The sequence below is a fragment of the Xiphophorus maculatus genome, chromosome 3 (genome assembly GCF_002775205.1).
Source record: "Xiphophorus maculatus strain JP 163 A chromosome 3, X_maculatus-5.0-male, whole genome shotgun sequence".
Taxonomy (NCBI): Eukaryota; Metazoa; Chordata; class Actinopteri; order Cyprinodontiformes; family Poeciliidae; genus Xiphophorus; species Xiphophorus maculatus.
The window spans coordinates 33,270,550-33,283,156 of NC_036445.1; the positions used below are offsets into that span (position 1 = coordinate 33,270,550).

At 41.6% G+C, this 12,607-nt stretch overlaps 2 protein-coding genes across 7 annotated transcripts in view; one reads left to right on the forward strand and one right to left on the reverse strand.

Annotated features, from left to right (window-relative positions):
- The first annotated feature begins 3,403 nt into the window (after positions 1-3,403).
- On the forward strand, positions 3,404-7,350 carry rwdd1 (RWD domain containing 1). Of its 2 annotated transcripts, none has more exons than XM_005813776.3 (7): positions 3,404-3,613; positions 3,975-4,070; positions 4,245-4,375; positions 5,678-5,821; positions 5,993-6,125; positions 6,200-6,262; positions 6,779-7,350. In XM_005813776.3, exons 1-7 carry the CDS (start codon positions 3,541-3,543, stop codon positions 6,889-6,891), a joined length of 753 nt encoding a protein of 250 aa, XP_005813833.1. In that variant the 5' UTR covers positions 3,404-3,540; the 3' UTR covers positions 6,892-7,350. The 2 variants fall into 2 exon arrangements, with proteins under 2 accessions (XP_005813833.1, XP_005813834.1); XM_005813777.3 differs by having other exon boundaries at positions 3,407-3,613; positions 4,005-4,070.
- A 658-nt stretch (positions 7,351-8,008) lies between these two features.
- Positions 8,009-12,607, reverse strand: part of zufsp (zinc finger with UFM1 specific peptidase domain) — a 30,619-nt gene continuing 26,020 nt past the window's right edge. For all 5 annotated transcript variants that reach the window (XM_023330574.1, XM_023330575.1, XM_023330576.1 and 2 more), the window contains exons 9-11: positions 12,418-12,578; positions 8,315-8,535; positions 8,009-8,153 (exon numbers count right to left, since the gene is read on the reverse strand). In XM_023330574.1, the coding sequence (XP_023186342.1) occupies positions 8,106-8,153; positions 8,315-8,535; positions 12,418-12,578 (430 nt within the window). In that variant the 3' untranslated portion in view covers positions 8,009-8,105. The remainder of the gene's footprint in view (positions 8,154-8,314; positions 8,536-12,417; positions 12,579-12,607) is intronic.

The window sequence follows — 12,607 nt, forward strand, 5'->3', positions numbered from 1 at the left end:
TGCCAGAGCCCTGCAAAATGACCTCCAGCAGGCCACAAATGTGCATGTGTCTGCACAAACGGTTAGAAACCGACTCCATGAGGATGGTATGAGGGCCCGACGTCCACAGATGGGGGTTGTGCTCACAGCCCAACACCGTGCAGGACGCTTGGCATTTGCCAGAGAACACCAGGATTGGCAAATTCGCCACTGGCGCCTTGTGCTCTTCACAGATGAAAGCAGGTTCACACTGAGCACATGTGACAGAGTCTGGAGACGCCGTGGAGAGCGGTCTGCTGCCTGCAACATCCTTCAGCATGACCGGTTTGGCAGTGGGGTCAGTAATGGTGTGGGGTGGCATTTCTTTGGAGGGCCGCACAGCCCTCCATGTGCTCACCAGAGGTAGCCTGACTGCCATTAGGTACCGAGATGAGATCCTCAGACCCCTTGTGAGACCATATGCTGGTGCGGTTGGCCCTGGGTTCCTCCTAATGCAGGACAATGCTAGACCTCATGTGGCTGGAGTGTGTCAGCAGTTTCTGCAAGATGAAGGCATTGAAGCTATGGACTGGCCAGCCCGTTCCCCAGACCTGAATCCGATTGAGCACATCTGGGCCATCATGTCTCGCTTCATCCACCAACGTCACGTTGCACCACAGACTGTCCAGGAGTTGGCGGATGCTTTAGTCCAGGTCTGGGAGGAGATCCCTCAGGAGACCATCCGCCACCTCATCAGGAGCATGCCCAGGCGTTGTAGGGAGGTCATACAGGCACGTGGAGGCCACACACAATACTGAGCCTCATTTTGACTTGTTTTAAGGACATTACATTAAAGTTGGATCAGCGTGTAGTGTTATTTCACTTTAATTTTGTGTGTGGCTCCAAATCCAGGCCTCAATTGGTTAATAAATTTGATTTCCATTGATGATTTTTGTGTGATTTTGTTGTCAGCACATTCAACTTTGTACAGAACAAAGTATTCAATGAGAATATTTCTTTCATTCAGATCTAGGATGTGTTATTTGAGTGTTCCCTTTATTTTTTTGAGCAGTGTATAACAGTGCAAATTTATTCTTCCCTGAAAATAACTCTATATACAGTCATTAATCTCTAAACCACCAGCAACAAAAGTGAGTACAGCCCTAAGAGACTATACCCCTAAATGACCAAACTGAGCACTGCTTGTCATTTTCCCTCCAAAATGTCATGTGACTAGTTAGTGTTATTAGTTCTAAGGTCTGAATAGAGAGCAGGTGTGTTGGATTTTGTAGTGTAGCTCTCATACTCTCTTACTGAAGGTCCAACACGGCACCTCATGGCAAAGAACTCTCTGAGTATCTTAAAAGACAAATAGTTGTGCTACATGAAGATGACCAAACTTAGCTGCAGCACAGTGGCCAAGATCATTCTAAAAAATAGGAATAAGGTCCACTCAGAACAGACATCGCGTTGGTCGTCCGAAGAAGCTGAGTGCACGTGCTCAGCGTCACATCCAAATGCTGTCTTTGAAAGAAAAGTGAGGAAGGTTTGAGGGGAAGTAAGGGGAGATGAGGAGGGGTGCAACTAACAGCATACTTGGATTCAAAATTGATTAGACACTGGTCCTCAAGGCAAGCTGACCTGCATGTTTTCAATTAAGCAAAACCCTGTCAATCAGCCATCAATTAAAACCATGTGCTGAATTAGGGAAATATCTAAAACTTGCAGGGCAGTGTGCTTGGAGGACCAGAGTTGAAAAAACTGGATTATACATTGGCATTTCAATCAATGCCAATGTTTGTTGCCTTGCAGCAAGAAGGTCCTGGGTTTGATTCCCAGCCCAGGGTCTTTCTACACAGAGTTTGCATGTTCTCCCTGTGCATGTTGGGTTCTCCGGCTTCCTCCCACAGTCCAAAAACATGACTGTCAGGTTAATTGGTCTCTGTAAATTCTCCCTAGGTTTGAGTGTGTGTGTGTGAGAGCATGGTTGTTTGTCCTGTCTGTCTCTATGTTGCCCTGTGACAGACTGGTGACCTGTCCAGGTGACCTCGCCTCTCGCCAGGAATGTAACTGGAGAGGCAGCAGCATCTCCTGACCCCTCTGGGGACAAGGGTGTACAGAAAATGGATGGATGGATTTCAATCATTAGAGTTCGACCAGAAAACAACATTGATTCAATGACACATTTTCAACATTGTTTACTTGAATAGAATTGGATGATTTTTTGATTGTTGATACACCATCAGCTGTCGACCTCAACCAAAAATCAACCATTCTGACTATAATTCAACGCTGAATTACTGTCGTGTGCTATCTTGGGAGAATTTCCTCATTTGATTATTTATGTTCTTGTAATGGTAAAAGCAGAATCAGCCAGAACCCAAAATGCAGTCACAACAAGAGGATGGTTAACCAAAAAGTTTTATTACTAAAGTAAATGGTGTAGTGTGGTCACACTAGTGGGTCAGGGATGAGGAATCCACAGGGGTCAGGAGTCCAGCCGGGGGAGGGGAGGGTGAATGACAAGGGGAGATCTGTGGGGGTCTCAGGGGACAAACAGACGACAGGGACAAAATCCACCAACCAGAGGCTGAGTCGTGAAACGGTCCAGGGTCATGCACGGGAGGGTCTCAGGCAGTGAAAATCCAGAATCCAGAAGGCAGGAGGCAGGGTCAGAAACAGGCAGGGTTCAGCAACAGGACTTTCAACAGCAGAAGGATTAGGCAAAAATCTGTGGTCAAAAACAGGCAGGATCAGAAAAAGCTTTGAAACATGAGACAAGGCTTGAAAGCTGTGACAGTGGCAACAGACGATCTTGCACTGAGCTGGTGATGAGCAGCTGTTTAAATAGGGCCCAGCTCAGTGCAGGTGAGGGCAATGAGCAATCAGCACAGCCAAGGCAGAGCTGAAGGGCTGGAATCATGACAGTTCTTGTATATTTTATAGATAAATTAAATTTAAAAATTCTGAACCAGATGCTTTGCTTATTTCGGTCTTAGGATTATTTAGCCGCATAGCTCTTCAGATGCACTTAGTGTGTCAATGGAAATGCTTTCTTTCTTTCTTTCTTTCTTTCTTTCTTTCTTTCTTTCTTTCTTTCTTTCTTTCTTTCTTTCTTTCTTTCAAGCCTTAACCCTAACCACTTCCTGTGCTTTAGTTACTGTTGCCAAGGGCCTTTTATGCCTTGGCACCACGTGTTCATTTTAATAAAAATTTCATTTTAATTACTCCGTTAGTTGAAAAAATTAATTTGTATTTTAATTTATCTGGGATCTGACTTGTGCTGAACATTTTTGTCAATAAAGTTTTAAAAATATAACAGGGGTGGCCACTGTCGCTTTCCGTATTTGCATCACTAAATCTGAGATCGATTTAGTGGTCTGCAAAACAGATAACCGTAAGGCCCGTATGGACCCTCAAGTACACCTCTGAGTCTGAGTCAGACAGAAATTTTAATCTCCGACATCATCGATCGTCTTATGAGCGGATGGGACCGATAGCACACGCCGAGCACTACGTTGCCAAAAGTTTCAGTGTTGGAATGATTTTATCAAAATCTAGATAACCCCCCTGAGATTAAAAATGACAGATTACGTCGAGGAGCAAAGGAATGAACTTGAAGCCATAGAATCAATCTATCCCGACTCCTTTACAGGTTTGAGTTGATTTAAAATAGTAACTAGCTTACAGCTAGCATCGCAGTAAGCCTTATTTATCTGACTGGGTTGGAACTGCTTCATTTTGTGTGATAGTTGTGATGACTTCTAGTCAATGAAAGCTAACGAGACAGTAAGTGCTGTGGCCTTTGGCCACATCCAGCATGCTCACAACGGGTTTTATAGCTAAAACAGACTAGTTTAAATCCGGGATAAACTAATAGTCTTGTAGGAGTTTGGTTTTACCATGAAAAGCAGGAATAGTTGTATAGTTTAAATGGGCTGCTACAGTGACAGCCATGGAAAACTGTCTGGACAATAGTGCACTAGTGATCCTGGTGTTCTAATGCAAATTTGCAGAAATGATCTGTTATTCATGTGGGCTTGCAGTGCTGTCAGAAGAACCCACCAGTTTCACTATTACCGTTACGTCAGATGCAGGAGAAAACGGGGAAAGTGAGTATATTCAATTTATAAATGTGTTATATTCTGACATTTCCTTATTTTTGACACCTTCTATAATGACAATGATTTATCTGAGTTAATGTATGGTTTGAAGTTACCGAATAAAGATGGTCTCAATTCAATGAGAATGAATTATTCTCATTTAACTTTCTTCTCTCATTCCAGCTGTTGAGGCAACTTTAAAGTTTACATATGTAGCAGAATATCCAGATGAGCCTCCACTGTGGGAGATCTACTCTCAAGAAAATCTGGAAGATGGCGACCTGGAGAACATTCTCACCCTGTTGAAGCAGCAGGTGTGTTCATTTATCTGAGAATAAATAGTGTTTAATTTCTTCTGCTTTGTTCATTATTTCTGAACTTTTTTTCTGGGGAAAGTGTTCTCAGCAGACTTTAGGACACAGGTGTCAAACTCCAGTCTTGGAGGGCTGCTGTCCTGCAACTTTTAGATGTGCCTCTGCTGCACCACCTGATCAGAATAATTAGGTCATTAAGGTTCTGTAGAACTGATCTACACAAGGAGGGGGTCATTAAGTCATTTCATTCCAGTGTTTTGTACCTGAGGCACATCTAAAAACTGCAGGACTGCGGCCCTCAAGGACTAGAGTTTGACACCCCTGCTTTAGGATATTTCCATACACTCAATATAAACTGACCAAAGAGCCATATTTAGTCTTGGCACTGCCTTGTGGAAGCCCATCACTCAAATATCAATGGTTTTAGGAGCTGTTGAGGCATGCAGTAAAGTTTGGTCAAAAAAACATTGAATGTGAACTGGAACACATATTGGCACAAACATTTAATGAATTGAGTCCATGCAGTTATGGTCCTCTGTCATGTCACCAAGCGGCTCACAAGATATGTTTTTTTTTTTTTCTTCCTTTAATGAAACAGTAGAGCTTTATTTTGTGCTGTGGCCTCAAGCTGCAGCAGGCAGTGTGGAAATGTTCTGGTGGGCATCCCTCTCTGCTGAGGCTCATCAGTACTGCAATGATCACTGTGGTAAACTGCAGCAAATGGCCATATTTAGAATCATGTTGAACATGACAAAACTGCAGTTCACAACATTATTTCATTTTTGGATGCTAATTTGAATCCAATAAAAATTTGTAGGGAATTGCTCCATGGAATAAGTTTCCAACCACCCCAATCAAAACACTTGCATAAAGCAGAAGAAAATTTTAGGCTACTCACCACTGATTCCTTGTTGCAAATGTTTTGTTTGGGGCTTAATGGTCTTAAACTTTTGATCAGCTGCTCAATTGCCAGAGTTTAAAAGTTAAAAATGATATAATCTTTTTTGATGCTTTATAGAGCTCTGCAAAGGCAAAGGGCAGCACCTGGGGCAGTGGGTGGGCTTTTTGGTCTTACAATAGTCCCACACTAACTGAAAACATATTCATTACATTTTTCCAATTTTCATTTGCACTTAAAGGAGAGAACAGATCACTTAGAAAAGATTTTTCCTCTGTGCACAACCTGGCTCTAAATTAGCGGTGGTTCTTGTTCAAGAACCAAATGTAACTCCGTAAACTGAAGCCACTTGTTTTATGCTGTTTATTTTCTATTACCAACATGTGTATGTGATAATCATGCAGGCTGAAGAAAACCTGGGTATGGTGATGATCTTCACCCTGGTGACAGCTGTTCAGGAGAAACTTAATGAAATTGTGGATGCAATGAAAAACAGACGAGAAGAGGAAAAACTCCGGAAAGAAAAGGAGGCAGAGGAAGCAGAAAAGGTAATTGGAAGTCTGTCTGAAGTCCAGTTTGACTTTTGATGGGTTTGCCTCTTCTATGTCCTCATTTCTGTAGAGGCTTAGGTGATATGCTCAGATTCCCTTAGATTTGTTAAGGAGATGAAGGCAGTATGTATGGACAAGTACTCAGTGAAGGATGCTTGTGTTTGGCAGGTGAAGTTCCAGGGTACAGTTGTAACAATTGAAAACTTTCTGGCATGGAAAGCCAAGTTTGAGCTGGAGATGGCTGAGTTCAGACGAAAAAAACAGAAAGAGGAGGAGCAGGCTGGAAAACCCAGACTCACTGGTAAATCAGTTTCACTGTTATGTCAAAGCCTTGGAAGCTGCTTGCAAAATAAAGTGTTATTTTTTCCTCTTTAGGTAAACAGCTGTTTGAGAGAGATCATAACCTTGACACATCGGACATTCAGTTCCTAGAAGATGGTAAGTAATGCTCTACAATAAACAGATCCTGTTGTTTAATATTATATTTAAAAAAACCTTTTTTCTCAAACTGGAGGGATTTTTCTCATAATTTCAATCAGTTTCAAGTGATAACTCCAGCTAAATTAACTTAAATGTGTCTTGTGTTTGAAGCGGACTTGCCAGAGTACCAGACTTGTTTTTACTACCTTCAGTTGGGAACCACTCACTGGAAACCAAGACTACTGGGAGTTGGAGTTTGTTTAGATTCTTCTATGTAACATCTCTATGATGTGAGGATCTGACACAAGAGCCAACTCTTACCAGAGCAGGGTGCTTCTGCTTCTCTTTAAACAGTGCTGGCCAATCGTTACATTAATGTCCTTGTTTTTTTCTCTATTCCACAATAACAATGTTTGGCCTTTCGTTTTCACAGTTAAAGCTAAACTGTTTGGAATCACAGGGCCTTGGATGGGATGCATCTTGAACAGTGATTTGTTCACTACCTTCTTCTAAAGTCTTGTTTGTTCTTCTCAGCTGGAAACAACGTTGAAGTGGACGAGTCCCTATTCCAGGACATTGAGGACTTGGATTTGGATGAAGACGATCCAAACTTTGACCCGTTAGACATGGACAGTGATGAAGACTAAAGCTGAACAAAACAACAGACAGTTAAAACCCCTGGCAGACCACTGATTCACTCATAGTTCCACCCAATTATGGCATTTTTGAAGACTCTTGGAGAAAATAGGAAAAATCTTAGTTTACTACAACAGAAGACGTTAAAAAAAATTTAATTTGAAATTTCCAAAATAAATCTTGCTCTTTATTAAATACTGACCTTCGAAAAACTATGGTGAATAATATTTCAGTTTCTAAACTCCACTTTTGTCCTGATTCAGAAAAATTTGGAGATGGACACATGCTACCAGATCTGACACCGCAGATAAAACCAACTTCTCACCTGGTGAGAACAGAACTGTTCCAACTTATTTAGCAACATTAAACTGCTGAGTTTGTAGAAAACTATAGAGAATCCAGGTCAATTGCAACATTACATCATTACACAACATTGTTGAATAAATATGTTAACTATGGGTCATCTTAAATTTCCATCTCCACTTTTGATGGTTATTTCAAATTTTGTGTAATTATTGTTGGTCATATTTTTCATTTTCCCTCATGAATCTAAGGTAATTTTTTGCTAACCCTTTTTAAGTGATGACTTGTTACAGCTTGAGACACGGTAGATACAGACGTTTTAGCATCTTCTGTAGGGATCCCTGATTAGTTGTAACAGTAGATTTTATTTTTGAAATATATATTTTACATTTAAAAACAGTTTTTTTTTTTAATTTCATCCAACAGTGACACAGTGTGGCATTATCTAAAATTACCAGTCTAACGTAATATGATAAACAATAACTCTGTTAAAGTTAGCCTTCCTGTGTTTACTCTGTACCTTCCAGTACAGAACAGAACCAACCGGGTCGTCAACCCAGCATGCATTGCACAGGTGAAAAAATGGTGACCTCTATGGGTGAAAATATAATGAAAAATATTACATTTTTGAAGTAATGATGAATCGTTACATATCACAAACAGCAATAGAAAAAGTGCAACATATTTAGGTCAACATTTTCAACTAATCTTGGATTCCTTTAAAATACATGCAAATAACCTGATTTTAAAAGGATTCAATATTTTGTATAGTTATGCACTCTTAAAAGATAACTACCACAGACTAAAAACAGGACATCATGAAAGTAAGACTGCAAAAAATCAAACTGTTTATTTAGAAAGTTTAAAATTGGATATACATTTTGTAGTATATCAATTATAGTATATAAAAAATCATTTGCATTCATGGAGTCCTTTCAGCAGATAATGTTCTGGAGTTGAAGATTCTTATCTGTGAAAACAAAGCAAGCAGAAAAGAAGGCTGATCATAGAGAACAAGTCCTTCTTACCAGGATCACTTCCTAAGTACTTTGAACTAAAATTGGTTCAAATTTAGTTTCATGACTCAGATTCTGTCGACATGCTGTGCTTTGTGTTTGAAACACATCTCACCTGCTTCTCTTCAGGAGACAACACGCCTTGTACTGCTATGAGCTGGTACTGTTTGTGCTTTAGATTTCTGGGGAACTTCCTGACAAACTGAACAGCAGTCAGGCGCGTCTCCCTGCTCAGCAGCTTCCTGGTGTCAGATGATGAAGAGCCAGGATCCAAAAGCAGGAGGCACAGGCTGCCATTCTTCCTCTGTTCCAAACCAACTACTGTTCGGCTGTGACCTAAAGGAGAGGACACAGGGATTAAAATGTGCCACATGCTGGTCTACTGTGATTTCTAAACTGCAATATGAACAGAGAGTATCCAGTATAGCACATATTCAAGAGACATGGACATCACATCATACAATATAGAATAGAATAGAATAGATAGAAGTACTTTATTCATCCCAGCAGGGAAATTACTTCGCAGTTACAGCATAGAGACAAGACAATAACTACCACTGAGTAGTAGTTGTAGATAAAATAAAAATAAAATATAAAATGCTATAAATTGTAAAAATATGAATGCTGTTAATATAACAGCAACTTAAGAGCAGTCCTTGCAAAGATTTAAAAAAAAATGCAGATATGTATATGTAAATATACTGTATGTACAGCAAGTGTGCCACAGTGCATTGTGCAAAATCGGACTGATTAGTGCAGAACAATGATTTAGCTTTTATTGTACAGTGAGATGGCCTGTGGCAGGAAGGATTTCCTGTATCTGTCCCTACGACCGCGGAGCTGGAGCAGCCTATGTGAGAAGGTGCTCCGCTGTCTGTCCACTATGTGGTGGAGAGGGTGCTGTTTATTGTCCATAATAGACAGAACCTTCTTCAGTGTCCTCCTCTCCACCACAGTTTCCAGGGACTCCAGCCTTAGTCCCAGGATTGGAAGCCATGAAAAAAAAACTGAATGACCTCTGGGAACATTTGATGACTACATTGTACACACTGCATATAAGTTATAGTTTCTAGGGAGAATTAGACATGAAAATGATAATGCAACCTACTAAGCTATTTAGGTATATGCATGTGTCCTGGGTAATCTAATATTAAGTCAAGTCTAGTTGCACATTCCAGCAACAAGGCAGTTCAAAGTGCTTTACATGATAAAAACACACCATTTACAAAAAAGACACATTACATTACAGTACCAGAATAAAGATAAGTAATGAAAAGTTGTAATCCATACAAGAATTAAACTGTTTTCCATTTATTAGTCAAAGGTAACTGAACCAGTGGCACTTTGGCCTTGATCTAAAGGAACTCTGTGTTTCAGCTGTTTTGCAATTTTCTCGAAGTTTGTTCCAGATTAGAGGAGCTTAGAAGCTGAATATTGCTTCGCCATGTTTGGTTCTCATTCTGGGAATGAAGAGTAAACTAGAACCAGAAGACCTTAGAGGACTGGAAGGTTGACACAAGAACAACAGGTCTGCTGGGCTGGTCAGTAATTTGCAAATTAAATATTTTAAAGTCTATTCTCTGAGCTCCAGGGAGCCAGTGTATTGACTTTAGAACTGGTGTTATGTGCTCCATCTTTCTGGTTTTAGTAGAACACGAACAGCAGCATTCTGGATCAGCTGCAGCTGGAGGATTGACTTTTTGGACAGACCTGAGAAGACACTGTTGCAGTAATCAATACATTTAAAGATAAACACATGGATGAGTTTCTCTAGATCTTGCTGAGACATAAGTCCTCTCATCCTGGGAATGTTCTTCAGGTGATAGAAGGCCAACTTTGTAACTGTCTTTAAGTGGTTCAGAAAGTTCAGGTCAGAGTCCATCACTACTCCCAGGTTCCAAGCCTGATCTCTGGTTTCTAGCTAATAACTGAAGCTGTGCATTGACTCTACATCGCCCCTCTTTAGGTACAAAGATATCCTCAGTTGTTTTTCTGTTCTGCTGGAGAACGTTATGGCACATCCCCACATGTATCTGTTCAGTGCTTGGATGAGTTCGAAGTCACCTGGTGACATTTGCCCCTTTTCCACCGGCTCGGCCCGGCTCTACTCGACTCGTTTTCAGAGCTTTTCCACCGTCTTTTTTTTTAGGCTGGCCCTGCTTTTCAGGTCCCTGCTTTGGTGGGTGACGCAAGCATCGCTTCTGTTCACTGATTGGCTGTCGCCGTCATCGGACGGCGCAGCAAAGAGAGAAGAAAAACAAAGGTGCAACGTTTCAAATTCGCTGCAACACGGAAGTGATGGAAGATACAAACAAGCGGTGAACTAAAAGATGCCGGTCTTGTGCGAAATCCTGTTCCCCTGTGAAAATCTGTTCCCTCTGTGTCGGGAGCGCGCACTGCAGCCAGAGAGGCGGACCTGGCAGATCTGACCATTTTCACGGCGCTTCTGATCGATTTCTCGGTAAAACAACTCATATGATCATGTCAAGGTTGCAACATTCAGTTTAATCGGCAGCTGTTGTTTAAAAAAGAAGCAAAAACAAAATTATAAAATAAATAAATAAATGAGGTCTTCTTAGGCTTTTTGTGTTATTATTCTAAACGCCAAGACAATCGGTCTTTTTCCAATTTTTGTCACTTAAGCCTGACAAATAAAAGTCAGTCACTAAACACAGGTTTCCTACACATTGTGTGTATTTATAATTTTTCATTGCTGATATAAGAGGATGGAAACTGGCTGATAGCAGGGCACAAAGATTAAGACTTCCTGAATAGCTGTCCGAAATAACCTATTCTTTGTGGGGGGAACAGATTATTTCAGGCAGCTAAAATATATGGTTCCTCCCCCATAACTTTGGGAAATAAACAGCAACTGTTTCCAAATTCTCAAAAATTGTTATGTGTGATAGCATGCAGTATACTACAAATTTCCATCTTCTTCCGCTTATCTGGGGTCGGGTCGCGGGGGTAGCAGCTTCAGAAGGGAGGCCCAGACTTCCCTCTCCGAGGGCCACTTCTTCCAGCTCTTCCAGGGGAATCCCAAGGCGTTCCCAGGCCAGCCGAGAGACATAGTCCCTCCAGCGTGTCCTGGGTCTTCCCCGGGGCCTCCTCCCGGTGGGATGTGCCCGGAACACCTCACCAGGGAGGCGTCCAGGAGGCATCCTGACCAGATGCCCGAGCCACCTCAACTGGCTCCTCTCGATGTGAAGGAGCAGCGGCTCTACTCTGAGTCCCTCCCGGATGACTGAGCTTCTCACCCTATCTCTAAGGGAGAGCCCAGACACCCTACGGAGAAAACCCATTTCGGCTGCTTGTATCCGCGATCTCGTTCTTTCGGTCATGACCCAAAGCTCATGACCATAGATGAGGGTGGGAACGTAGATAGACCGGTAAATCGAGAGCTTCGATTTCCTTAATCCAGTAATCTGTGATATTTTACATTAGAACGGGATTTACCAGAAAGTCTACACTCTCATCTTTTCAGGAAGTATTCATCTTTGTGAAAAGGCCCTGAAGACCTCATTTATTTATTTATTTACACTCCCGACACAGAGGGAACAGATTTTCACAGAGGGAACAGAGTTTCACACAAGACCGGCTTTTCTTCAGCATATAGATATTAAATAAGGTGGTCCTTAAGGGGGTGCCTCAGGTTTGAACCTTGAGGCACCCCACATGTGACTTCTGTCTTCTCTGATGTCAAGTTACCTTTTGACTCAAAGAAGTTCCCGTTCTTTAGGTCAAACTGGAACCAAGAGCGTGCTGAACTCCTCAAAATTATCGATTCTGCTCTCTGACAAAAACCACAGCAGCTGGAAGTGGAAGTTGTGTTCCTTCTAAACAAACACACCCACAAAATTATGATCCTTCAAACAATAGTTTTGCATGAAAAAAGAGACGAAAAGTTTGACAAGGGATTTGTATCGAGGAGGGATGTGATTTTCATCACAAAACCACGACAATCAGAACCAATTATGGCACTTCAGCTTGATTATGCAGAGTCGCTAAGTAACCTCATATTATTTTAAAAGTTCATGTGAGGGTCCTCCATCTGGAAGGTTGAATTGTTTCAAAGCCATATTAGGCTATGATCTGCAGCAATCAGTATGAGGGTACAGAACAACGTGCTTGGATTCTGAGACAACCATCAGAAAAATGTTCATCTTAACAAGCTCAATCAGCTCATCAATCAGAAAGATACGTTCATGCATCGTGTACCTTGATGTTGTAGGTAAAGTGGGGGTAGGTGGGTCAGGATGAGTCGGGGGGACAGACTGCTGCTCTTACTGGACTGACAGAAGTACTGCTTGACCCAGTCAAACAAATGGGGATGGGTATTCTTGCTGCCAGTTGGCTGGTGGAAATCTATGATGCGAGCACTGCAGAAAAATCAGAGAATGTTACTAGA